General features: G+C 36.5%; 1 protein-coding gene and 1 pseudogene across 2 annotated transcripts; one reads left to right on the top strand and one right to left on the bottom strand.

Moving 5' to 3' along the window:
* Positions 1 to 5,765: 5,765 nt before the first annotated feature.
* LOC122141449 lies at positions 5,766 to 13,315 on the bottom strand (annotated as a pseudogene).
* A 4,929-nt stretch (positions 13,316 to 18,244) lies between these two features.
* On the top strand, positions 18,245 to 22,601 carry LOC122141482. Of its 2 annotated transcripts, XM_042748991.1 has the most exons (5): positions 18,245 to 19,632; positions 19,774 to 19,831; positions 19,912 to 19,969; positions 20,050 to 20,107; positions 21,322 to 22,601. In XM_042748991.1, exon 5 carries the CDS (start codon positions 21,329 to 21,331, stop codon positions 22,367 to 22,369), a length of 1,041 nt encoding a protein of 346 aa, XP_042604925.1. In that variant the 5' UTR covers positions 18,245 to 19,632; positions 19,774 to 19,831; positions 19,912 to 19,969; positions 20,050 to 20,107; positions 21,322 to 21,328; the 3' UTR covers positions 22,370 to 22,601. The 2 variants fall into 2 exon arrangements, with proteins under 2 accessions (XP_042604925.1, XP_042604926.1); XM_042748992.1 differs by lacking the exon at positions 19,912 to 19,969.
* Positions 22,602 to 27,448: the final 4,847 nt, after the last annotated feature.

Raw genomic sequence — 27,448 nt, forward strand, 5'->3', positions numbered from 1 at the left:
TTCGCTAAAAACTTTCATTCCAGATTTGCGTCACGAAACGGGCCTTTCCGATTTCCACAACCAAATTTACTAGAAGTTGCCCCCAATAACTCTAAAAATAAATACCTTTAAAAACCACGCCCTCGCACACGCCCCTTTATAAAAATACCTGAAACCCCCAATTGGTAAAAAAGCAATATTTTGAAAAAAACAAAAATTTGGCTTATTCAAGTTTTTAATTTTTGTGGGAGTTTAAATAAAGGTTTTTTGGGAAATCCCTTTTAAAAGGGGGATAGTTTTTGTATCAAAGGCTTTTATACCGTATGGAACAGGCAACAAATCGGGAAAGGTGGGGTTTTATGGGTTTAAATTTTTATTGATATATTATGCATTTTTGACTGGTAAGGTTGATGTGTAAATAAAATGATGTTCTTCGTTATTTGTTTGCATTTAGATTATGAATTCAAAAAGATTTGTCTATGACTGTTAAAAAAAAAAAAAAAAAAAACATTTGTAAACCATTGGGAAACCCAAAACTAAAAATTTTATTTGAAATTGGTTTTATGTGTTGTCTATAAAGCTGAAAAAATAATCTTTTCCATTGATGTTTTGGTTTTTGTTAGGATGGGAACCTTATTTTAGGATCAAAAATTTTGAATTTGAGGGTGCAAAAAAAAAAAAAATAAAAACAAAATAGGAAAAAAATAACCTTTAAATTGTCCAAATGAAGTTCTTAAATCCCAATTACAAATAAAAAATTTAATTTTTTGATATATTTACAGTAAATTTTAAAAAATATCTTCATGGAACATGATCTTTAAGTTTTTTGGCATAAAAGAAAATGGAAAATTTTTGCCCAAAAGGTTTTTTTGGGGGGGGTTTGTTTACTAATAACCCTTGCACTTATGACGGCTGTTTGTGCCCCAAAGGGCCCACTTTTGTTCTTCTATCTAAAAAAAATTTTAATAATCTTTTTTTTCTTCCCAGGGGGCACCCGATTTTGGGCACAAAACCCCGGGTCGGGGTTTGTGATGAAGGGGTTTTCTGCCCGCTCTTCCCCAAATTCACAAAAAAAACCAAACGAGAAAGTTTTTAAATGGAATTTTATTGTGATCTCATCGCTAAAATAAAGGGAGATCTCCGTTATAACTGCACAGATTTTAGTGTAATAAAAAAGTGAGAAAATTCAGAGACGACTGAAGCGGGATCATCAATCTGGTGATCTTCGATCGAAACCCAGCACCTCAGATGGTGGGTGTTAAACACAAAACCTTCGCACAATACACGGGAAAACACTTTCAATGTTGATTTTTTAAGGGTATTCATTATTGTATTTTTTAAAGGCAAGTTATATGTATTCAAATCACATAATTAACGTTTATTAAATATTACATTCGATTTGTTTTCAACATTCACAGTACCAGAAAAATGATTTTAAACTAATTTGTTTTCCACGGGGACCCATTTTTTCGTTTTTATTAAAGTTCTCAACATAAACTTTTTCTGACTAAAGCATTTCCAGGACTGAAATGCAAAATAAGTTTTCATGGTTTTTTCCCTGTTCTAGAGGTTTTTCCCCTCCAGCCCCCTTTTGGGTTTGGGGTTTCAGATGCTGCTGAAGTGAAAAAAAGTCATAAAGGGAGGGAGAACCCTGTCACTTTGAACCCCCCTTGGAGAAAAAAACCCCCAAATGATGTGGGACGGGGTTTTTAAATGACTTTCATCGCTGAAATCACTGGGAACAACCACATCTGTAAAAAACCTCATAAAAAGAAATTCAGGACGACTGGAGCGGGTTTCATCAGACGGGATCCTGAAAAATCTCAAACACCAGAACCACAACTCGGGAGTTTAAAAACAAAAGATCAAACCAGCGGGAAACTACTACACGGTCACCAGCATTGATTTCACTCTTTCTGTGACGGGGGTTTTATAATTAGGGCTTTATGGATAAAAAACCCGCCTTTTTACAGGGGAATTAAGATAAATACTTTATTTTTTTTTTATTGTAGTACCTTGAGGGAAGCATTGGGGTTTTTAAATCACTGTTAAACAGTTTTGACTCCCAAAAACCCTGTTGATTTTAAAACCTTTTTGTTTAGATTTTACAAATTACCTAAACCTTCTCTTCGTTCCAATTCAGGTGTGTTTTTAAAAGGGGGCAAAAACGTTTTAATGTAACATTAAAAGGGGGCATTTTCGTTCCGTCGGTGTTTAAAAATTTTAAAGAAAGATTTTTGGGTGTTCGTTAAATGAAATCTGCTCAATGATTATATCCAGTTTCGGAAGGGAGTTTTAAAATTAAAACAGGGGAAAAAAGTTTTCAATGTTTTTTAAAAACTGGTGGATTTATTCGGGGTTTTGAAGAAAATTTCCAAAAAAACCCTTTTTTGGGGTTGTTTGGAAAAAATGAAAAGGGGCTAATTTAGTTCCCCAATCCTGAAAGGGGATATGTTTCATTAGTGCCCTTTCCAATTACTGTTTATAAACACTTTAAAAAAAAAAAATGGAAATTTTTAAACAAAGGTTTTTTAAACTTTTAATCTTTAGTGATTAATGGTAAGTAGCTTGTACTATTATTAATATATATAGGTACCTGGGAACGTTCATATTTAAAATGGACTTCTAGTTTTATTGAGAGCTTTACCAAACAACGGTAGAAGATGCGTTAGAGTATGTATTATGTGGTGATGTATTTATATTTATGTGCAATTTATTATGGTTTTTTGTATTTTTTTTATTAAATTTTTAATTTTAATTTATTCATTTTGTGTTTTGCTTAGGAATAGACATTTCTCATTGTAGGCTTTTTGTTCCCTGGTAGAATGGCATATGCTAATAATAATACGCTTTACGTCTTCCTCCAACTTTGTATTGTAGTTCTATATGAAATGTCACTTTTTTAGTTATTTTCTTTTGATAATGTATTTGTATTTAATAAACTGTGAACAAATGTAACAATATGTGCTTGAATGTTTAATAATCTGTTTCAAATGTTAGAAATGCTCTTCGTTAAACCAAGTTATATTTCAGTGAAAAGATCTTGGTTGGTAAGCCCTTTTACCAGTGTTAGGTTAGTATCTTTAATATACTAGTAGTTGTCTATAATACTTTTTAAGTTTTAATTTGGTCTCTTTTGTTTGTCTGTTTTCCTCATCGTTCTATTAGAAAGAAACAAAATTAATATCAGTTTTAGTTATTTTCGTACTTCAATTGTAAACTAAGACTAGTTTTTTTTTATATATAATACATTAATATAAAAAGTTTTTTTTTTTTTTTGTTTTGTTTTTTTTTTGAAAAAGAAAAAATATGTTTTTAATAGTTTTTGGTTACGGATAAAGGTGAAATTTTGGGTTGAACCACTTAAGGGGGGTATTCCATTAAAGCAGGTTTATGTTAGAATTTTTCTGACTAAGCATACTAATGCTTTAGTCATTTCATTCAAAGGATCATAAATGTAAACCAAGAAAGGGTTGCCTCAATGCCCAAAAGCCAACCTAAACGATTCCAGACCTGCTATAACTTCAGAATTGAATCAATTTTTGCAACAACAAAAAAAAAACAATAATCCCCCGTGCAGCGGCTAATGCAAGGGAAGTCTTGCACATTCAAAGAAATGGCGTACATCCGCTTTTTTAATATATTTATAGGTTGATTTAATTATTTTATTTGAAAATTAGTTTCCTCTAAAACTCTAGTAGTTACAGTATGCCACCACAATATTATTTTTCACTCTCATTGCTTATATAAATAAAGCTTGATTTCTTTTTATGTTTATGGCAGATTCTAAAAATAACCAAATATAGGCTACATGGCCATATGTAAAAATCAACACAAAGTGCTATTTTTTAAACCATCCATAGCATAGATAAGTTACAATTATGTAAATAACCAGAACATCCACCCTAATCCCTCCCAACCCCAATTATATCCCACATAAACTAAGGGGGAGAAAAGAAAAGAAAAGAAAAGGGGGGGGGGGGGGCTCTACATTAAGGTATGGTAATGGTAGTTCCTCAATACTGAAGAAGTTTCAACTATCATGATTTAGTAAGTTAGTAAGAATTAGTACAGTTTTGTAGACACACAAACCAAATCAATCCACTAATAGACACAAAACTGCAATGAAGGAGCTGTTTTATCTATGGAAACATTTGAAAACAGGACCACACAAAACCAGTCATAAAGGTAAATTAAAAAAAATAATAATAATAATACAAAAATATTATTATAGGACAATATTGTGGCTTTGAGATACAATTATTTGATAATCTGGAATCTGAGAATGCCAAAAAATCTAAATACTGAGAAAACATCACCTTTAAAGCAGCTCTTAGCAATACTTATTATTAATCAAAAGTTAAGTTTTGGTATATTTACGGTAGGAAATTTACTAAATATCTTCATGGGACATGATCTTTACTTAATATCCTAATTATTTTTGGTATAAAAGAAAAATCTATAATTTTGACCCATACAATGTTTTTTTTTCGGCTATTGCTAAAAACCCAGCAACTTATGATTGCTTTTGTGCTCCAGGGACACATATGGGTAGCAAAAAATCATTTTGGAATATGCAAAATCACATGGCAATATAAAAAATGGCAATGTATTTTTGTATATAAATTTACATTTTCCCATACATATGTCAAAGTACTGTATTCACTATAATGTGCAAAGTGTATAATAATTCATACACATTGTTTTTTGCTTCAAAAAGCGAGTTTTGTATTACTGTGATCCAGCACACAGCTGGAGAGTTTGGTTCATTAGAACTCATTAGAATTTGAAATCCTTTTGAAGAAAAGAAATGGAAAAAATATTCCCATAGTATATGAATCGGGTCGTCACTTTTGCACTTTATTTGCATGTTTGTATTGTACTGTAAGTATAATCAATTAACTGTAGTTTTTAATAATAGAATGTGAAAAAATTTAACAGTCTGCTGTTTTAAATAAACTGTTTGAATGTTATAAATAAACATTGTTTAAGCAAATTATATTTTCACTGAAAATATTGCTTGGTAAGCATGAACCTGATAGATATTTTGGGATCGTGTATACACTAGTATAGTTGTCATTAAAATTTTGAATTCATTTTTTTAATTGAATCTAAATTGTATTTGGGCTTTGCTCTATGTGTCAGGGATAGAATGCTGTCATCTACAGGTTTGGTGGGAAAAACTTAAGCAATTCTAGTTAAGGAAAGAAGTATAGTTAAAGTGCAATGACCACATATATCCAGTAATTAAGACTCATTTCATTTTCACTTCATTTTTCTTGATGCTTCAACTCATCCTCACAACTTTATGATATATATTTTGTGAATATATATTTAAACATTCTAAAATGCATTCGAAATCTGTATTTTTTTGTATTTATATTTGTGTGTTTATGTGTGTGTATGAGATGGAAAGTTTGTTCCACTTTGTGTTTATGGTCAATATTATTTAAACAGAAAATTTTCAGATTTATACTGGATTTATATTGTTTTTTTGACAAATGAAATTTAATTTAATATTTTCCCATTATTATCAAGTGACAATAAATATTAATTTCTGCATTAAATTATTGCAAAAATTTCAATTAAATATTGGATAATGTTGATAATTAAATGATAATTAAAAGTAATTCTGCATATATGATCAGATATTCTAAAAGTCTTAACATACTGCATTCATTATATTACTTTATTGATAATTGTATTTCAACTGGAATTTAAATTTAGATTGTAGGCTATATATTTTTTATCTTTACAGACTAAAGCTCCATGATCTCAACGTTTTTTTATGATATCCGTTTTTTGTCTCCTCCACTTGTAGATCTGACGTCATATACCAGAAAAACAACAGTAGCCACGCCTACCAATGCAGAGAGGACCAATCGGATCACAGCTTCCGAAGTAGCACAACAATGACCATGGCATTCTGAGTTGGTGGGGGGGTGAGAGAGAGAGGGCAAATAATCAATAATGAAACGGAATTGTGATTTTCAGCAAACTGACTTTAGTCTCATTATGACAATTTAGCAAAATCCCACTTCTGCTATTACAGAAATGTGTAGGGGATATTACCTAGTTCTCTATGGAAATATAAACAACCAACTAATATCAGCTCTGCTGTAGATGTACATGTTTGGGAGAGTTGAGTGATGTCCAGATGTTGAGTCTGGTTGCTGATGGGATTGTTGAGCACACAGCTGTAGCTGGTTTTATCCTGATATTCCACCTCCAGAGGTAGAGAGAGACTGATGCTGAGATCAGACACACTGATGCTGGACAATAAACTGTTTCCTTTGTACCAGGAGAGAGTCACATGACCCACATTCAATACTGAACACAACAATGAACAATATGATGATGATGATGATGATGATGATGATGATGATGAACATTGTGAAGAGTTACTGTTGATGACAGGAACAGGCAGACGAGCTGAAAACATGAGAGAAATATGGGATAATAACAATTAAGTTTGTCAACTTTTTAAAAGTTTGAAGTAGCCTATGCTATAAATAACCTCTTATTCACCATAGACAGAAACACTGAATGTTTTTAATGACAGTTTTGCTCCTCTTATCTCTAGTTCATAGAATCCAGCGTGTTGAGTTGTGATGTTTGTGATGGTCAGAGATCCAAGTCTGTTTGGCCAGCTTCAGTCTGTCTCTGAATCTCTCATCAAGAACATCTTCATATCTGATGAAGATTCCAGTAGCTCTATTGATTTCAGCAATCTTTTTGGCTCCAAAATTCCACAGTATGTCGTCATCTTCATGTATTTCAGTAACGTCAGTGTTTAGACTCACAGAATCTCCCTCCATTTTTGAAACTGACTGTATTTCATTTGTCTCAGCACCAAACACACCTGGTAAAATGAACAGGTTTAGTCAGAAATTAAAAGGGAGTCATATGATGTTGCTAAAAAGAACATTAATTTTGTTTAACCATGCATTTCCTGCTGATCAATTTCTGATTGGCTGTCTGTTGCCAAGTGTCCAGCAGCAACAAGCAAACAACACTCAGTTCCACACTGTTTGGTAACCCCAGGTAAAAAGCGGTGCTAACCCAGCTCTGGGGCGTAAGCGGTGCTAACCCTACTCCTGTGACGGGAAACAAACTACAAAGCGCCAAAATGCAATGCATCAAGTGGGAGGAGTCAGTAGGCTGGAGGAAATGGAGAAATCAAATCAAAATTAAAGACAGGTGTGTGGATGCACATGAGAGGGAGTTGGGTGGCCTCTGAGTTTTTTTGTTTGCTGAACTGAGAGTAATAATTATGAAGTGCTTGGAGATTGTAGACAAATTTAAAATGTGCAAAACATGAAACAACGCAACTGGAAATGAAAGCTTAAGAAAGTCTTAAGAAAGCTTAGTTCGCTGCGCTGCGGAGGAGTGCCTGGAATCTACAATTCCTGCAAGCTGCTCCTTTCCTCGTGGTGTCTGGGCCGTATGAAAGCTGAATCATCAGACAGTAAGCGCTGTGAAGTAAAGCCGCTGACAATGAAACCACAAGATTGAAAGACTACAGTGTTACAGGAGTTTCGCTGGCTGCACGGTGGACGAGTGGTTAGACGTTTGGTATGCCATTTCGTTTATCAGCTGTGTTTGAACTACGCGGGATTGGAATGCTGCAACTTTGAGTGAGTTCATATTGTCTTGGCTGGACCGCAAATCCACTGACTGTGCGTTGGATTCCAGGTAGGCCTTGAACAGTTCAGTTATCTATCTCCATGAAGCTATTTTAATCATCAGTGACTCTCGGAAAAGATGGGTCTAACGGACATCTAACACACACACACACACACACACACAAACACACACAAACATCAATTATTTTTCCTTTGAACCCTCCATTTAAGAACACAAACATTCAAAAGTCATCAAAACTGTTGAGAGAACCATATGTTGCTGTGTTATGAATTAATGTTTATATGAGTTGATAAGTTATGTTGGGTTGCTTTAATTATGGACTTTGAGACTGGATGCACCGAAGTACTGTTTTGGATTATTTACCTGTGTTGGAATATTTATATTTATTGGGCTTGATATCTATTGATGACTCGTAGACCCGTGTATTATTCTTTCTCATTTGAAAGTTGTATGATCCCTTGATGCTGTCCTATGTGGTGAATTAATTCATGAGATGGTTTATTTTTGGTTGTTTATTGGCTGTGCACTTTAACATGCTTTGAAAAAGCAAGGGATATTGTAAAAAGAAATAAGCCCCATTTTGAGTTAAATTAAAAAGAAACAGGAAAATAAAAAGTGTGGTTATTTTTGTTTTGTACTGTTCTGTGAAGTGTGATTTGAGTTAACAGTCACAGCTAGAGTCACTACGTCACAGAAAATGGCACCCACACAGGGACCAACATTTGCTGTTGTACCACAACAATTAATTGTGCCAGTCAGTATTGGTACCTGGACCGGTAAAGCCATTGTTGACACGGGAGCGAGTTATACCCTAATTCATGAGAGCTTAGGGAAAGACCTAGATCCCTCAGAACAAAGCCTTAGTCCTTGGACTCTTGGACCATTATATTTGGCCAATGGATAGACAGAAGTGCCCCTAGGATGGTTGAATGTTTACCTTAAATTGCATGACCAAATTTGCCCCTTACCTGTTGCTGTGCTGACAACCCAAGCTCTTGCTTATTCTATTGTTTTGGGCTTAGACTTTATCTTCTTTAGTGGAATGCAGATAAATGTGTCTCAGGGGAAGTATTCCTTTAACTCTGATACAGACATGGACTACTGCTTCCAGCCTGGTCATGCCAGCGTGCCACCACAGATGAGGTTCCAATGTCTGCAAGATGGAAACATCGCTCACTCGTTCCACACTAAGTATTTCCCTGTTAAGTTCTGTTCCACCCTTAACATTACCCTTTGCCTTGAAAGATGGTGACAGTGAGGATGACGCAACACTCATCTACCAAGCAGTGGATGCAGCACACTTACCACTGATCAAAAGCTACGGTTTAAATAATCTCCTGGAAACAAATCCTCAAGTGTGCACCCTTCGCTTGGGACGGACTAATGTACTTCAACATCAAATCTACACCCATCATCAAATACCTATAAAGCAACGGCCTTATCGAATGTCACCTTCCAAACAAGCCATCGTGAATCAGCAGCTTCAGGAAATGTTGGAGACTGGCATTGTGGAACCTTCACAATCAGGATGGTCTTCACCGGTGGTCCTAGTGCCGAAAAAAAATGGACAACTTAGATTCTGCGTTGACTATCGCAAGATAAATGCTATAACTGACAGCGACGCATACCCACTGCCAAACCTCACCGAAATTTTGGAATCACTTTCAGGATCTGCTATCTTCTCCACCCTAGACCTTAACAGTGGGTACTGGCAAGTTACTATGGATGCTTCCAGTAAAGCAAAGACTGCCTTTACTACTCCTGCTGGGCTATTTCACTTCAATGTAATGCCCTTTGGACTTAAAAAATGCCCCAGCCACTTTTTCAACATCTTATGGAGACTGTCTTAGGAGAGCTACATGGAAGTATTTGCTTTGTGTACATCGACGATATTATTGTCTATTCTCCATCTGTTGCTCAGCATTTCCTTGACCTCCAAGCTGTTTTTCCAAAAATTACAAGAGGCTGGCTTAACCATCAATCTTCTAAAAAGTAAGTTCTGCTTGCCTGAAAGTGACATTCCTAGGTCATGTAATAAATATCCAAGGCATTACCCGCTGACCCAAGTAAAGTGGAAGCTATTCGAAACTATCCTGTTCCAAGAAATCTGAAGTCCAACGTTTTCTTGGACTAGCCGGGTGGTACCACTGGTTTGTTGCAAACTTTTCCAGAATTGCTGAACCCCTTAATTCCTTAAAGAAAAAGGGCTGAATTTTTCAATGGACACCACAATGCCAACAGGCTTTTGAAGAATTGAAAACATGCCTGAAGACTCCACCCATCCTCGGACATCCCAATTTTGACCATCCTTCATTGTGTATACGGATGCCAGTGAGACAGGACTGGGTGCAGTGTTAACCCAAAAGAGAGGACAAGGTAGGGAGGAAGTAATCGCTTATGCCAGTCGAACTCTTAATCCCACAGAGTCAAATTATTCTGCAACAGAAAAAGAATGTTTAGCCGTAATATGGGGCATTAGAGAAATGGCAACACTATCTTGAACATAGGGATGTTCACTGTTGTTACAGATCACTCTGTTTTGCAGTGGGTGATGAATTCTCCAAAAACCACCAGTCGTCTCATGCGATGGGCACTGCAGTTGCAGAAGTATGATTTCATTGTCGAATATCGGAAAGGGAAACTGAATGCAGCTCCTGATGCACTTTCACGGCTCACACCCCATACAAGCTGTAATTTGTATTCAGATCAAAAGGATGTGAATACTCTTCCAATTACAGATTAACTAATTTGGGAGAAACAGCACAGTGACCGTGTTATTGTCAAAAGGATGTGAATACTCTTCCAATTACAGATGAACTAATTGGAAAAATATGAAGTAATCGAAGATAAGCTGTATCTAAAAAACAGTGTCCGAAAATCATTCACACTATCGTCTCTTTCTCCCCAAAGATCTTGTGCCATCTAAACTGGAACACTATCACTGTGACCCCACAAGTGGACATGCAGGAATCTTTAAAACTTACAAGAGAATTCAGGAAGTTGCTTTCTGGCCTGGGATGTGGTCAAATATAAAACAGTTTGTAAAAAGATGCATAAAATGCCAAACCCTAAAAGCTGACCAACGGAAACCTGCTGGGAAAATTCAGAAGATTAACAGCACACGACCAAGTCAGATCATGGGTGTAGACATCATGGGACCATTGCCCCGTAGCACTAACCAGAATGAATACCTTTTAGTATTTGTTGATTACTTCACTCGTTGGGTAGAACTGTTTCCCATTCGTACTGCTACAGCCAAAACTGTTGCAACTGTATTCAGAAAAGAGGTACTAACCAGATGGGGAGTTCCAGACTTTCTCGTATCTGACAGAGGTACACAGTTTGTGTCTGCAATATTCAAAGAAGTGTGTAAGAGTTGGAATGTAACACCAAAATTAACTACAGCCTACCACCCACAGACAAACATGACCGAAAGAGTCAATCGAACTCTTAAAAGTATGATTGCAGCATTTGTAGAAGATAATCATAAACGATGGGACCAATACCTACCAGAAATAAGATTTGCCATTAACTCCGCAGTGCAAGAAACCACTGGAATGTCTCCCGCAGAACTCCACTTGGGAAGGAAACCACAGGGGCCCATGGACAAGCTTCTGAAAGGTGAAAGCTGTGATCTGTCACCTGATGCACCCCGCACTATGACACTGTGTATCACTTAAAACAATTGCAAGCTAGAGCGAAAGGAGAACAGTAAGAAATCACATCAAAGACAGCTTCGAAATTACAAATAAGAATGTTATTCATAGAAAGAGACAGAGTATGGATGAGACACTTTCCACAGTCCAGTGCAAAGGACAACTTCACTGCTAAACTTGCGCCGAAAATGGAAAGGACCCTACGGGTAATCCAACAAATGGGGCCAGTGAATTACCAAATAGCACTGGAATCTACAGGTGAAGATGTCCGTGTTGTTCATGTTTGCAATTTAAAGCCCTGTTTTCCAACTGCCTCTGAAGTAGAAGCACAAGACAGACAAAAGATTATTGATCTCTTTCAGGAATCCTCAGATGACGAAGAGTTCTTAGGATTTTAATGCTTCAAACATCTCATAAGGAAACTATGAGATGCCTTGTCCAACGGAGGGGGAGTGTGACGGAAAACAAACTACAGGCCTCTGAGTTTTTTGTTTGCTGAACTGAGAGTAATAATTATGAAGTGCTTGGAGATTGTAGACATTTAAAATGTGCAAAACATGAAACAACGCAACTGGAAATGACTGTCTTAAGAAAGCTTCGTTCGCTGCGCTGCGGAGGAGTGCCTGGATTCTACAATTCCTGCAAGCTGCTCCTTTCCTCGTGGTGTCTGGGCCGTATAAAGCTGAATCATCAGACAGTAAGCGCTGTGAAGTAAAGCTGCTGACAATGAAGCCACAAGATTGAAGACTAAAGTGTTACAGGAGTTTCGCTGGCTGCACGGTGGACGAGTGGTTAGACGTTTGGTATGCCATTCGTTTATCAGCTGTGTTTGAACTACGCAGATTGGAATGCTGCAACTTTGAGTGAGTTCATATTGTCTTGGCTGGACCGCAAATCCACTGACTGTGCGTTGGACTCCAGGTAGGCCTTGAACAGTTCAGTTATCTATCTCCATGAAGCTATTTAATCATCAGTGACTCTCAGAAAAGATGGGGTCTAACGGACATCTAACACACACACACACACACACACACATCAAACATCAATTATTTTCCTTTGAACCCTCCATTTAAGAACACCAAACATTCAAAAGAGTCATCAAAACTGTTGAGAGAACCATATGTTGCTGTGTTACAAATTAATGTTATGTGAGTTGATATGTTATGTTGGGTTGCTTTAATTATGGACTTTGAGACTGGATGCACCGAAGTACTGTTTTGGATTATTTACCTGTGTTGGAATATTTATATTTATTGGGCTTGATATCTATTGATGACTCGTAGACCCGTGTATTATTCTTTCTCATTTGAAAAGTCGTATGATCCTTTGATGCCGTCCTATGTGGTGAATTAATTCATGAGATGGTTTATTTTTGGTTGTTTATTGGCTGTGCACTTTAACGTGCTTTGAAAAAGCAAGGGATATTGTAAAAAGAAATAAGCCCCATTTTGAGTTAAATTAAAAAGAAACAGGAAAAAAAAAGTGTGGTTATTTTTGTTTTGTACTATTCTGTGAAGTGTGATTTGAGTTAAAAGTCATAGCTAGAATCACTACGTCACAGTCCGGAGCAGTGTTTCGTAACCCCAGGTAAAAAAGCGGTCTCATAAAAAGCTTATTGTTGGTTTACAAAGCCAAATGTCAGAAATTAAGATGCAAAGTCTAAGTCAGAAATTAAGATGCAAAGTCTAAAGTCAGTTCCTTGACTTCTGTAGTTGTCATGAATACCGACATTTCCTGTATTTTTTTATTTTCATTTTTATCTCATGTAAATAAATGCTAAATAAACATTTCTCTAATTTAACAACCTCTAAAATAAAGACATTCAGATTACTGTGGGATCCTGTGCACCTAAACAAAGTTTGTAAACACAGACCTCATGTGTGACACTATTACAGTAAGCCATAAAAATACATTCATAACTTACCAATCAGATGACACCAGTATAAAAGGAACAAAACTAACACGCGAGACATTTTCTTTAATGGTTCAGAGAAAGTCTGAGCTAGTAAGACTATCTGCTAAAACAATCAAACTGATGGTAACACACAGCAGAGCTAAGCTGGTGTGTGAATCCCTTTTGACCCTCCTAGTTCTCTCTCTCTCTCACACACACACACACACACACACGCTGAGAATATTACTTACATATAAATGTTCAAGTTATTATTGGATCTTTTAACTGTTCTTAAAGGTTGAAAACATTATTTTTGTCATTTAAAATTGATCATGTTTGAAAGGAATTACTAGCTAGGTTAAATATAAATAATAATAATGAAATATTGTGAACTTTTCCAAAATTTTCATTGTAAAATAGAGATTTCTGATTTTGAAAATGTGTTGTAATCAACTCTCAGTTGTTTTGTAAGACAAAAGGAATAATAATAAAAAAAGTTAAAACCATTTGCCATCTCTCATTGCCAGTCTAATTGAAGCGTGACACTAGCAGCTTCAACAGAGTCAAACTGAAACCTGCTGTGGTTAGTTTTCTTTTAGTTGCTGCTGTGGTTAGTTTTCTTCACATGTGTAGAAAGTGCCCATTGGTTTGATGTGTGTTTGGTTTGTAGGCGAAGAGTATCTTCTTGTCCTGCTTTTATGAACTTCACAGTCTGACTTTACACAGAATTGTTTTACCATGAAAAAAAGTACTGACAGCAGATCATCGCACAGAATTGTTTTAACAAGACTCTGAACTGAAAAGCAACCATTTATTCTTTAATCTGCAGGTACATTAGACCACAACGTGAAAGTGTGTTTGACACAGAGGAAGAAAAACACATTAACAACGTGTCAGAACTCCTCCTCTAAAGGGGAGCAAAAAGGCACATTGCTGGATTTATTTGTGAGGAGATAAAAAATATATAGAAGTTCCGAGTTTTTTTTTTTTTGGTTTTTTTTTGTCACAGGTCCACTTGGACCTAAAAACCCGAGGTCCACCAGAGCAGGTTCGGGTCCAATACTTCGATGAGTAGGCTTCCTCTGACTTGGGTCGGGTTCGTTATTAGTGGCCTCTGGTAAGTTTATTTTATTTCCATAAAATAAACATGCATTTCCCAAATGGACCCGATTAGACCTGAAGTGTGCAGAAGCCTTTCGCCAGAGATCAGGTTGTAGACACTAGTGAATTTATGAATTATTAGGCTATATCGATTTATTTTTGTTTTATCAAACTATCACATTTATTTTTCAAATCCAGTGGTCACAAATGAAAGCTGAGCTCAGAAATAACTTGTAGGCCCTATCCATCAGGCAGGCACTAATATAAAGTAGCTAATAATAAATTGAATAAATGTTGAATAAATCAAAGTAGCCTAATGGAGAAGTGGCCAAATCAGTCAGCAGGACACCGAGATTTTTCCTGTCTGACTGCGGGGCTGCAGGTTGTGCACGTCAATGCCATTTACGCTCGGGTCCAGTCAGGTCTGTCTCGTTCACGTCAATGCCATTTACGCTCGGGTGGTGTGTGGCATGTTGGGTTTGGGTAAGAAATTATTTGGGTCGATTCAGATCGGGTACACATTTTAGGACCCGAAAAGACCTCTACTCTGGGGGGACCCTCGGATAGTGTAGTGATTTTGTTAATGGCTTTGCAATGTAAATTCCTCATCACATAGTGTAATGCGCCACCTACAGGTAACGCCCTTCACATTTTTAAAGAGTCTCATAAAGAATAAAACTGGCTTTGAAACTTGCACAAAGCTAAGTTAAAGTGGCATTAACTAAAACAGAAGTAAAAGGTATAACAGCAAATCAAATAAGGAAGAAATGGCAAAAGGAGTGGGATAGTGGAATAAAAGGTAGGCATTTGCATTGCATACAAGAAAAAGGTGATCCAGAAAGAAGAACGTTTGGAAACAGGAAAGAGGATGTATTAATCTCCAGAATGCGTATTGGACGTTGTTCATTAAATCAATCTCTGTATAGAATAGGTAATTAAATTTATAGACTATGGTTGCAGCTCTGCACCAGCATCCACTTTAAGAAAAATAAATGTTATTCACTCACAAACTTTAAGAATAAGTTGTGGGGCTTTCAGAACATCCTCTTTTCCACTATTACAGGTAGAATTTGAAGAAATGCCTCAGGTTAGGAGGTTAAAATGAAAAATGACATTCTGGAGCACACTTAAGGGACACAGTGGGAATCATCCAGTAAAAAAAAGGTCCTAGAGAAAATCTGGGAAAATGTGTAATAATTAATTAATTAATTAATTAATTAATAATTATATCTCTCTCACACACACAAACACAGAATAGTTACCTACAAATAAATGTTCTTCTAGCTATTATTAACTGTTCTTAATGGGGGAAAAAAAATTATTTTTATCATTTAAAAACTCATCATGTTTGAAAGGAACTATTTTGCAGAAAGAGTCAAAAGATATGTGTTATAATCGATTGTTTCAATATCATAGAGAAACTAATTTAAGGAAGGATATAGTTTTATTTTTTTTAATAACACTGTATATATGACACATCTGGATATGACATTCTTTGCCAAACCCTGGAAGAAGAAGAAGTAGGGGACGGTAATACTTCTAAGGCCCTGTCCCAAATCGCACCATCATGGTCTCCTCTAAGTCCATACTTTCGTGTCGTAATGCCGCTTTGACTGTCGGGTAGAAGTCTGCCATGGAGCTCCTGTGTTTTTACGGTAATGCACATGTGGCAGTCACAGTAACCCTGCATTCACTCCACCGCCGGAAAGAGCATCAAAGTGGCCATAAGTCATTAATTTTCAATGCGAGCCAGCACATCTTGGACGGAGTGGGAGTCGAGGAGAGTTGAAATCAAGTTGACTTCATAGTAATGAGCTATGAAGCAGTTCAGTGGCAACCAATCGGAAATTACACGGAAAAAATCTCTCCTACACATTTACCAGCACTCACACACATCATCAACACATCTCTCCTCACAGGCACCTTCCCCACTGCATTCAAAAAACCCCACTGCTCAAAAAACCTACATTAAACACTTCTCTTACAGATAGCTACAGACCTTTTCTCTCTCCTTCCATTCATAGCAAAAACCTTCGAAAGAGTTGTTTTCAACCAGATATCATTGTTTCTTTCACAGAACAACAAACTGGAGGCTAATCAGTCAAGTTTCAGGAGTGACCATTCAGTGGAGACTGCACTACTGTCAGTCACGGAAGCCCTGCGGATTGCAAAAGCTCATCAGTTCTTACTCTAATGCATCTATCTGCTGTTTTTGACACTGTCAATCATCAGATCCTTCTTTAAAGTGAAGTGAAGTGACATACAGCCAAGTATGGTGACCCATACTCAGAATTCATGCTCTGCATTTAACCCATCCAAAGTGCACACACACAGCAGTGAACACACACCCAGAGCAGAGGGCAGCCATTTTTGATGCGGCACCCGGGGAGCAGTTGGGGGTTCGGTGCCTTGCTCACCTCAGTAGTGGTATTTCCTGGCCCGAGACTCAAATCCACAACCTTAGGGTTAGGAGTCAAACTCTCTAACCACTAGCCTACGACTTCCCTATTTCAGACTTCCCGGGGGGCAGACTTCTGCCCTTCCATCACTGGGCATCACAGGGATTCCACTTTGCTTGGGGAGTGGCTTGGGGGGGTGGCTTGCGGGTGGCTTGGGGAGGGGAGGTACCCAAAGCACATCCTGTGGGGTTCCTCAGGGATCAGACTGAGCTTCTTGTTTTCCCTGGCACTCCAACTCTACAGTATGATTTCTCCATCCAGCTATGCTCTTTTACAATTACCCCATCAACTTTGGTCAGAAATCTTGGTGTAACCTTTGAAGACCAACTGACCTTCAAAGCCCACATTGCAAAGACTGCTCGATATTGCTGGTTTGCATTGCACAACATCAAAAAGATCAGGCCCTTTCTAACGGAGCATGCTTCACAACTTCTTGTCCAGGCCATTGTCATTTCTAGGCTGGCCTACTGCAGTGCTCATCTGGCTGCACTTCCATCAAGCACAATCAAACCTCTACAATTGATTCAGAATGCAGCGGCACGGCTGGTCTTCAACAAGCCCAAAAGAGCCCATGTTACAACATGTTTTGGTGAAGAAAAAGTACACACTTTTGAGTGTGCAGTAGAAGAGTAGACAAGCTTTGGGACATACTATCACATCACACAACTGCATCTTTAATGGACCACTCTTTCACATAGATACATACACTGTCATTGTAAACTGGCCTGTCAATCAGCTTGTCACAGTTAAGCCAAGTTTATACTTCTGCGTCAAACCTACGCCATAGCCTAATCATAGACGCACACCATACGGCATAGTCTGACGTGCACCTCTCCAAAAATCTGACAGCGCATCAGTTCTACGCGGACCCCCAAGTGCTGTGATTGGTCTGCTAGAACACCTCCCTCCATATGTACTTGAGTTTTATCTGCACTTTAATATATTTTAATGTTACACCTTCTTATATAAAATAAAGCAAGAACAAGTGTCTTATCATTTATTATTCTACATAGCATTATACATCACTAACGTTAATTGTCCGCGACCAACAATGTTGATCTGCCGTGGTACAAGTCCTTGTGGAGACTGAAAGAATGCCATCTTCTCCTGTTCCGTTGTTGTCTCCCTTTTGTAGTTTTAAATAATGATTTGATATTTATTTGCCACTGTCACGGCAAAAATGCTTCTCCTATGAGCCACTTTTTCTTCGGCCTTTGCCGTGGTCTGCTGGTTACACCAGCAACATGCCCGTGGACACTGCAGACTAGCGGTTTGCATGTGTACTGCATGTCGACGCAGACAACGACGCAGACGCATAAATGAAAACTGACGCATAGCCTATGGTGTAAAGGCTACGGCCTAGCTCCAACACAGAAGTATAAATCAACCTTTAACATCCTCCACATTTCATATAATTAAACTTCCTTTCATACAAAAACACAAGGTTACTGCAATATACTGGGTGTTGGCAGATTTGCCTGTAAAATATAGATAATTTTTATAGAGCTTATTGTTCTTGAAAACCAGGGATTTTACATTAGCCGTTTGGATACGTGTGTTAAAGGTACAGTTCTTTATGTTTCATCAGACAATTTAGGAGCACATTCTTTTGCTGGCTTTCAAGAGTCATTTAATGTGGAAAGATTTCGCAGATTCTGTCTTGCTGGCCGCAATGAAATTCAGACAGTTTCAGTAAGATCAGGTACATTTCCAATTAGAACCAAACTGTCCTACAATGATGCAATCAAGACTTTAAAAGAGCAGGAAACTTCAACAGTTGATGGAGTAAAGCGTGAATGTGTCTTAAATGAACTGAGCTACTTCCACTGTGTTACTGGCTTTCCTCCGGATTTTTTGCATGATTTATTGGTAGGAATTGTACCTGTGGAACTTGGTCTATGTTTAAAGACACTGATTGGCAGGAAATACTTTACATTTGAGGAACTTAATACTGCCATCCAGAATTTTCCCTACAGATTTTCTGACAGTACAAATAGGCCACAGAAAATCACAAAGACCTTTACTGTTAATGGTACAATTGGAGGGAATGGACATGAGAATTGGACTCTCTTGAGGCTGTTGCCTTTACTAATTGGAGATAAAATCCCTGAGAATGACTGTGTATGGGGTGTTATTTTAGAGTTAAAAGACATTGTTGAAGTTCTTGCATCATCTGTATTTACAGAGGAAAAACTTTGCTACCTTGAGGCCAAAATTCACGAGCACAGACAACTTCTGCAGGAGGCTTTTCCAGAGTTTAAACTGAGACCAAAGCACCATTTTATAGAACATTACCCGTATCTCATTCGCTGTTTCGGACCTCTGCTTGACTTCTGGACAATAAGGTTTGAAGCCAAGCATAGTTTTTTCAAGAAGGTTGTACGGGATGTAAATAATTTCAAAAACATTCTACACACTTTAGCCTCCAGGCATCAGCTTATGTTGGCTTATTACATGGACACACCCACTTTGTTCAAGCCAGCAGTTAAAGTGGATAAAATTTCAGTGGTGGCACTTCACTGTTTGGATTCTTCTGTAAAAAGTACCATCAAGAGTCAATTCAGTAGTGTGACGACTGTATCTCTTGCTACAAATGCTACAATTCATGGAACAAAGTACACCCGAGGGATGTTTCTTTCAGCTGGGAGCACAAGTGGACTTCCTGACTTCGGTAAAATAATCAATGTATTGATTGTTGAGAACAAGCCATATTTCATCATTGAGCCTTACACAGCCTGGTACATAGAACATCTCAGATGTTATGAACTCTACAAGAACCACCCAGAAAGGCATTGTCTTATACAGCCAGAGGATCTAAATCATTATTCTCCCATTTCTGCATACGTGGTGAGAGGCAGGTGCCTCCTCTCTCCAAAAGCCTTTCTTCTTAAGTGAAGTGAGTGAACTCATAAAATCCCCATTTTTATTCATTAGCAAAATTTTAGGTGGAATTGGTAAGGTTTGTATATTGTATTATGTTGTACTGTTTTTATTAGCACGTGAGGTCTGTAATTCTTTTGTCTTTTGTTAATGGCAGAATTACACTTGATCCTCCTGTTTCTGTCCAGATTAAGAGGCTACAGTTCACTGGATAGGTAAGGTTTGCTTGTATATAACTAGTTTAAGAAGTATTTTTATTAACAAGTGGGTTCTGTTATTCTTTTGTTATTGGCAGAATTGCACTTGATCTTCCTGTTTCTGTCCAGATTAAGAGGCTACAGTTCACTGGATAGGTAAGGTTTGCTTGTATATAACTAGTTTAAGAAGTATTTTTATTAACAAGTGGGTTCTGTTATTCTTTTGTTATTGGCAGAATTACACTTGATCCTCCTGTTTCTGTCCAGATTAAGAGGCTACAGTTCACTGGATAGGTAAGGTTTGCTTGTATTATTAGGCATGTGACGGTATGACATTTTCATATTGATTTTATCGCAATGAACAGTATTATTACAGTGAAGATTACAAAATATTTATTCTTCCTGTATATAATGTAATTATCAGTGCATTAATATAATTTACACCATATATGCATTGCCTAGTACACATGTGATATGAGATTAATGCTTTGATATTTCATTTGTTATTGACACACTAGGCCTGTCGCGATAGTCAGTTTATCGACTATAAAGCGATATATAAACTTGACGTTGAACGTGGTCTCAGCCCTCTCTGCTGTGTCTTTTAAATGCAAATGAGCTGCTGCTCCCCGCCCCTTTTCCAGAAGAGAGCTGAGTCATTACAGCTCGTACCTGCTAAAAACATTATAATTACGGCGTGCTATCTTCATTTTATCAAATGATCATAATTACAGTCTATTCATTTTACAATCCTGCTACTAGCCTTTTATTTAGACTTAAAAATCCCTTTCATTTGGGTGAGGAAGTTGGCATTATGCGTGGCATATTAGCATCCCTAATTGGTATTGAAATATTTAACTCAAGTATCAAATCAAAGTAAACATTTTGGTATCGCAACAATGCTAAGAGTCACAAAAATTTAGCTCATGAAAAGAAAAAATGTGATTTGTTTTTGATTTCTCCATTCTGCAAATTTATTGTAAATGGACAGATTAAAACACAACTGCGCTGCTCTCTCTTGAGTTTACACATCAAGGTGAGAGTCACAAAAAAGGTGTAGTTATTTTTGCATGATTTTTGCATGGATTTGCCCTTGAGTATTTTTTTTTTAATTTTATTTAGTCATTATTAATGAATGGGTGTGGTTAGTTATTTGTTTAATTTATTTTTTAATTTAAAATAATTACTAGTGATTTCATGATTTAAATTCCTATTGTATTTTTTTTCTTATGAATTGAAAGGCCTTTGTGCTTTTGAAAGGTATTACTTGCATTTTTATATTATCATTATGTAATCAGTGGCATAAAATGACTAATATCGACTATCAGTTATTTCTGAGTCAGTATATCAACAAACAAAAAATTGCGACAGGCCTAATCATTACCTTAATTGGAAAAAGCTGAGTTATATAACCATGGTTTTGTTGTTCAAGTGCTTGTTGTAGGCCTAAAATACTCTAGAGATGGTGCTTTTATTGCTCTAATTTTTATTTTATTTTATTTCTGAAGGATCATAATGCTGTTTAGGGTTATACTTGGTGAGAATGACATTCGGAAGATCCATGCCGATTGTTTACCAGAAACACTTCATGATTTCTTTGCATTTTTGAAATGCAAGCTTGCAGTAGACGGAAGCTTTGTGGTTCAATTCCAAGATCCGGATTTTAACAATGAATTCTGTAATTTGACAAACTTAGCAGAGCTTCCTAAAGAAAAGGCTACATTAAAAGAAATTTTACAACCAACAATGGAGTCAAATGACATCGATTCTACGATTGAGGTGGGAAATTCAAGCACTGCATCATCCCTGGATAATCCCACAGCTCGTCTGGGGTCTGGTGGCCGACGCCCTTTGCCATGTCCATTTCCTATCCCTAAATTTACGTATGACGTAGAGTTACTACTGAGACGTGGAAATGAGGCATATCACAACAATGGAAGTTTGCTGGACATAAGCAAGGACACAAAATCTGAAATTCTTGAGAAATTAGCAGAAGCAATGTATGCTTTTACCCCATACCCACAGCGCGATGATTTTGACAATGCTGCACAAAGTCTTATTGAGAAGCATCCGTGTCTTAAGGAGCCTGGGTCTGAGAAAGGATGGTACTGTTGGAAGTATAGTCTAAAATTCAAAATGGGGAACTACCGCAGCAAGCTCCGGGCCGCAGGATGTGCTGAACTGCAAGTTAATCGTCACACTGCTTCCTCAGACTTAGGATCTAAACGGAAATTGAAGAAAGCAAAAAAGGCTGAAACAAATTTTCTTCCAGACGTACCACAAGATAAAAATGAAGCAGTGCTTGAGGAGGAGAGAGAGTCAATGGTTGTGGAAATGAAGAAGAGAAAGGTGGACTGGAATAAAATGCACATGATGATGGCGAACACATTTTCGGTGCGACGGAAAGAAATTGTTGAAAACGAGCCACTTGTGAAAGAGGTGAAGGCTAAATGGCCAGGATTGTTTTTTGAAAAACAAGTAAGTGACCTATGGGAAATGAAAATATTAATTTTGTACAATTCTAAGCATAAAAACAATGGTCTATGTAAAAGATAATCTAGGTGCGCATGTGTTAATGTTCCTTTATTGTGGATTGAGTTTTTAAATATATACAGTGCTTAACACATGTATTAGACCATCAACCAATCTAAGGTTTGTGCCACAGCTGCCCTAGCTTAACAGTATGTTAGTTTTATGTAACATGCTATGTCAGTGGTTAATGCAGCAGTATATGTAAGTAGGGGTTTAATGGTTCACAAAATTCACGGTACACTACGTACATGGGTTTAAGACACAGTTCGGTTCAATTTTGTGCAGAAGTTTATGTTATAAGGTTTTTTTTGTTTTTGTTATAGTTATATTATTCTGCCTATGTTTTTAAATTTTGTTTATAAGAACTTTATTTATAATAATATGTTTTTTAATGTTATGTTTTGTTTTGTTTATTTTTTTTTTTTTTTTTTTTTTTTATATATGTTGTGTGCTTTGTGTTGTATAGTTTTTTTTGTATAACGTGGGGGAAATAATTGAACACGTCAACTTTTTTAAATTTTATTTTTATTAAACGGTTAATTAATTAATAAATTAAACAGTTTAATTAAACAGCAATTGACATGAAATTGGTAACAACTGAAGAAATTTACACTTACAAAGAAATCATATAACAGTTCATAAAGTTATGTGTAATAAAATGAAATGTCACAAGAAAAAAAACTATGTATTTAATCTGCATTGTTAATTCTTTAGATCTTTTATTTAAAAAAAAAAAAAAATCACAAAACTCTAACCTTTCATTGGATAAATGTTTTTCTTAAATACACTTTGGCCACAATTAACAGCACCCTTTTATTCATAATTATTCATTTTTTGTTACATAATTTTCATTTAACATTGCACCACCAGCACCCCTAACCCTAAATTAATATAATAATTTTTTTCTTTTATTTAAGAATTCCATGTCAATGAAAAGGGCCGTTGTTCTTCAAGGCCTTCCACATTACCTCGGCGAGGATCCATCAGATTTCTTCAAGTCAGCCGAGGTAGACTTGCATGTTAATATTATACCTTTGCTTAAAATAATGTTCTGTATATGTTTAATCAGGACCCTGTCTATGAAATGTATTATAGTTTTATAATCTAATTATGAGATAAATGCCAAAGTTGAATTTCAGCTATTAATTTCACTGTGATTTCAGGCCTTGTTATATTTTAATTTCAGCTATTAATTTCACTGTGATTTCAGGCCTTGGTCAGTATAGACAGGGTCTCAGAATTAAGATATTTTCACTACATACATTTCGACTAAAAATTGGGTTATATACTTTCAATAAAATAACTGACATTCTCAGTAAATGTTTTGATAATATACTTGCTGTAGGAAACTGACATTGAAGATGGTGTGATGGTGGGAATGGATGTGGGCATTCTCATAATGCCTGATGGAGATGATGCCTTTGACTATTACGTGGTACTGGAGGAACAGGTTGTCCTGAGTGATGCCAAAGACCTCCCTCATGCTGTGGCTCTATTAGTCGGACTGATTTTTGCGCTTAATATTGATTATCCCAAAAAACTACGCTACACATTTGAGGTCATTCAGAAGATTTTCATTGACCTCGGAGGTGATCAGTGTTCCGTGAAGGTGCATGGACTGAAAAATAGACTCCTTCGCAAAACTGTGTAGTGTTTTAACTGAGAGGTATACGTTCTGTGCCTTTTTGTTTTTGTTCATGATTTATTGGTGAATTTCTGGTTGTTTTAAAACAATGAATGTTCAATGATTTTTTTCTTAATGTGGTACTTATGCAGTGACAATTTATGTAACTTAATATAAAAATATCTTGTTTGAATTTAGACACTTGTTTTGTTTATACAGTATTGTTAATGTACATTACTGTATGTTTGTGCAGTACATTTGTTTTATGCAGTTCAGCACTGTATGCTTAATACAGTGTCATTCATGCAGAGCATTACTCTGTATTTTATGCTGTTTTGACTTGTTTTTTTATTCTGTTTTTTTTTAATGTATGTGTTTTTGAAGTGTTTTTTTTTGAAATGGTTTTATTCGGATGATTTATATTCAGTTGATTTATCTTGTGTTTTTAAATGTTAAACTGATATTGTTCATTGCACTTAGTCTATTCAGCTTTTCATAGTTAAGACAACTTCACAATTCAAGTCCACTAAACTTATGTTCATTGCACTTGTATTATAAAGTCCTATCAGCTTTATTCTTAGTTAAGGCAACTTTACAATTTAAGTTCATAAAACTTAAATGATGTTTATTGCACTTGTTTTTTTTGTTTTTTTAAGTTTTATTGTAAGTAAAGACAACTTCAAATTTATTTCAAATCTTTTTTTATTTTTGAGGTAAAAATATCCAAAAAATGACCTACACGCATCAAAAGAATGAGAAGAAATAAGGGCGATGATGTCATTAAAAAATGTCACGTTATAGTGCTGCAGAGATATCAACCTTAATTAGAATTAGCATTAGCATTACTAGCCACGGACCGACAGGTGTCGTAATACCAGTTTCGGCCATGGGAGGCGGTATGCGGGCAACATAACCACCAGCCAACCTGCAATACACGAATAACTCGCACGGCTTGTGGGCGTACTGGAACCTGATGTCAATCGTGTGGAAGGTACAGCCCAATACTTCAGTTCAGGGAAGAGAGCGGAAGGATGGCTGAAGCCCTTGGCAAGACACACCTCCCACCACCACCCGCTACAGGGAAGCAACCGCGCTCGGAATCACAAATCAAATCCGATAAGAAAAAGGAGCCGAAACAGAGTAAACATCGGCACTGCTTTCCATCGCTGGAGACAACTGATGGACTTGAAAGAAATGAGGTTCGACTCCGAACTTGCAACATTTCTTTTGGATTGGTAAGTAAGATGCTGTTAGTATTTCGCTAGAAGTTTGTTTTATATGTTTGCGTATTTTTTTTCGGGAAGTTATAACATAGAAATGTATCGAAGGCTGTTCGATAAACGTGCTAATGTTAGCGATGGCTAACCGTAGCTGCGTTTGATAATTAGCTAGCTATAACTTACCCACAGATCCGATCCGGTTTTCACCTGTTTTCTACCAAAGCCCGTCTCTACCAAGCTGATGCTAAAATGTAACATTACCTAAGAAGCTTGAAATGTCTTCGATGATAATGAACCCGAGAGAGTGAGCGCGCCCCGGCCGCGCGCGCACTCACTCACTATATTCAGAGCGGTCAAGTTTTTGAAAGCGTGTGAAAAGAGTCAATTGCGTGTGTCTCACGGTGAATGCTTGAGAGTTGGCAGCTCTGGTTACGTTGGTTGGCGCTTTATGCCGTTTCTCGTTTGTTACTCTAGAGTAGACCAATTCACTTTATTGAGGCATACTGCCCCCATCTGGTATGGAATGTGGAGTATGACTTGATTTTTTTTTTTGCCAGACATTACACATGGCTCCTTTAAGTTTACAAAACTTAACATTTTAAGGCAGCACGAACACTTACTTTTTTAAGTTGAAACAACAATTTTTTTTTTACAGTGTGGCAGCACGAACACTTACTTTTCTCTGAGTCGAAATAAACCAATATATCAGAGTAATTCATTTACTCAAACAGTACACTGACTAAACTGCTTTGAAGATGAACACGAGCACGAGCCCAGCAGCTTGTACTAAGTTAACTGTTGTATGTGGACTCGGAGGGCTGCACAGCCTGCACACTGTGACTCCGTGTTGTTTCAAGCTCATCATTCTGCGCGCAGGATACGCATAAGCTCTGTGCCGCTCTATACTGGCGCCTTTAGTATTATAATACTTTTCTGCGCAATCATAGATTATTAATAGTCTTTCTTGTTCTTTCCTATCTATCATGTTACTGCCTTTATTACTGTGCTATAGATTTTAAAGAAACGTATTTTACATTTCTATATAAATGTATATACTTGTTTTTTAATTAAGGTTTTTTACAACAATACAAAGAGCAATGTGTATAATTTTACCAGATTTTACCATTCATTTTTATTTGTAGATAAAATATTCCACTACATTTTTCTAGAATCTAGAGTATATTTTGCTGCTGAATTATCCACTAACCTAGTTTATAATAGTATTCATGTCAGATTATGATTATATATTTTTTTTCATTTGTTATTTTTCATTAAAATTAAGTTGTGTGTATGTAGTAGATTGTGATTAACACAAAGTAGTATAGAAGAAGTATAGAAATTATACATTGATTTTAAAAAAAAATCTGCTGTATCGGATTTGATAGGTATAAGCAGATACTCCGAATTTTCGGTATCGGATTGGTTCTGAAAAGTTTTTATCATTGCATCCCTACACTAAAGCAGGATCACTGGAAAAGAATTGGTCCTTTAGCTTTCCAGTATAATTCATCTTTGCCCCTCCCACTAAGCAACATCAGACCAATAAAATCAGTTTGAAATTCTTTGCAGTCATCGCCTGTTACTTTTAAAGAAATATTTTTTTTCTAGCTTGTTGAGTTGTTGTTGTTGTTGTTATTTAATCTGTTTTATATGCTGGATGATGTTATGTTGTTCTATTGTTGGTTGATTGTTGTGATGGTGTGGTGGTTAATTATTATGCTGTTCTTTCTGGATCTTTGGATCCATATATTGCTACATAATTCTGATACAATGTTTGAATCCTATCCTCCACCAACACTGCTAAATTTCCTGTATATAGATGACTATTTTCCTGTAGATATAAATCAACAGAAACCTTGGAGGCATTACTGTTAATGGGACTGTGAGAATGCATGTTTCCTGATCTAATCCCATTTTTCTTGCTATATCCACTCTCTGACTTCATCATAATTCTGAAACATGTCGTCCTCAATGACCTTCCTGTCATCTGATCCTTACTGGAAATGGAGAAAATACATGTTTTTTTATATAACAACGGGAGGAAAACTTTCAAAATATGATGTATATTGGCTAATGTGACTACAAATAAACAGAAATAGACTCGACTGAATAAGCAGGCTATGTCCTTAACGCTTTATTTCTGTGTGACTAATTTTCAATCCTGATAAATTAATTCATTATGATGCATCACCGTATTATAGTAAAAAAAAATAGATGTTTTGTATTTAAATATTTAACAAAGCATGCAAACCAACTGCC

This window comes from Cyprinus carpio, chromosome B22, assembly GCF_018340385.1.
Source record: "Cyprinus carpio isolate SPL01 chromosome B22, ASM1834038v1, whole genome shotgun sequence".
Classification (NCBI taxonomy): domain Eukaryota; kingdom Metazoa; phylum Chordata; class Actinopteri; order Cypriniformes; family Cyprinidae; genus Cyprinus; species Cyprinus carpio.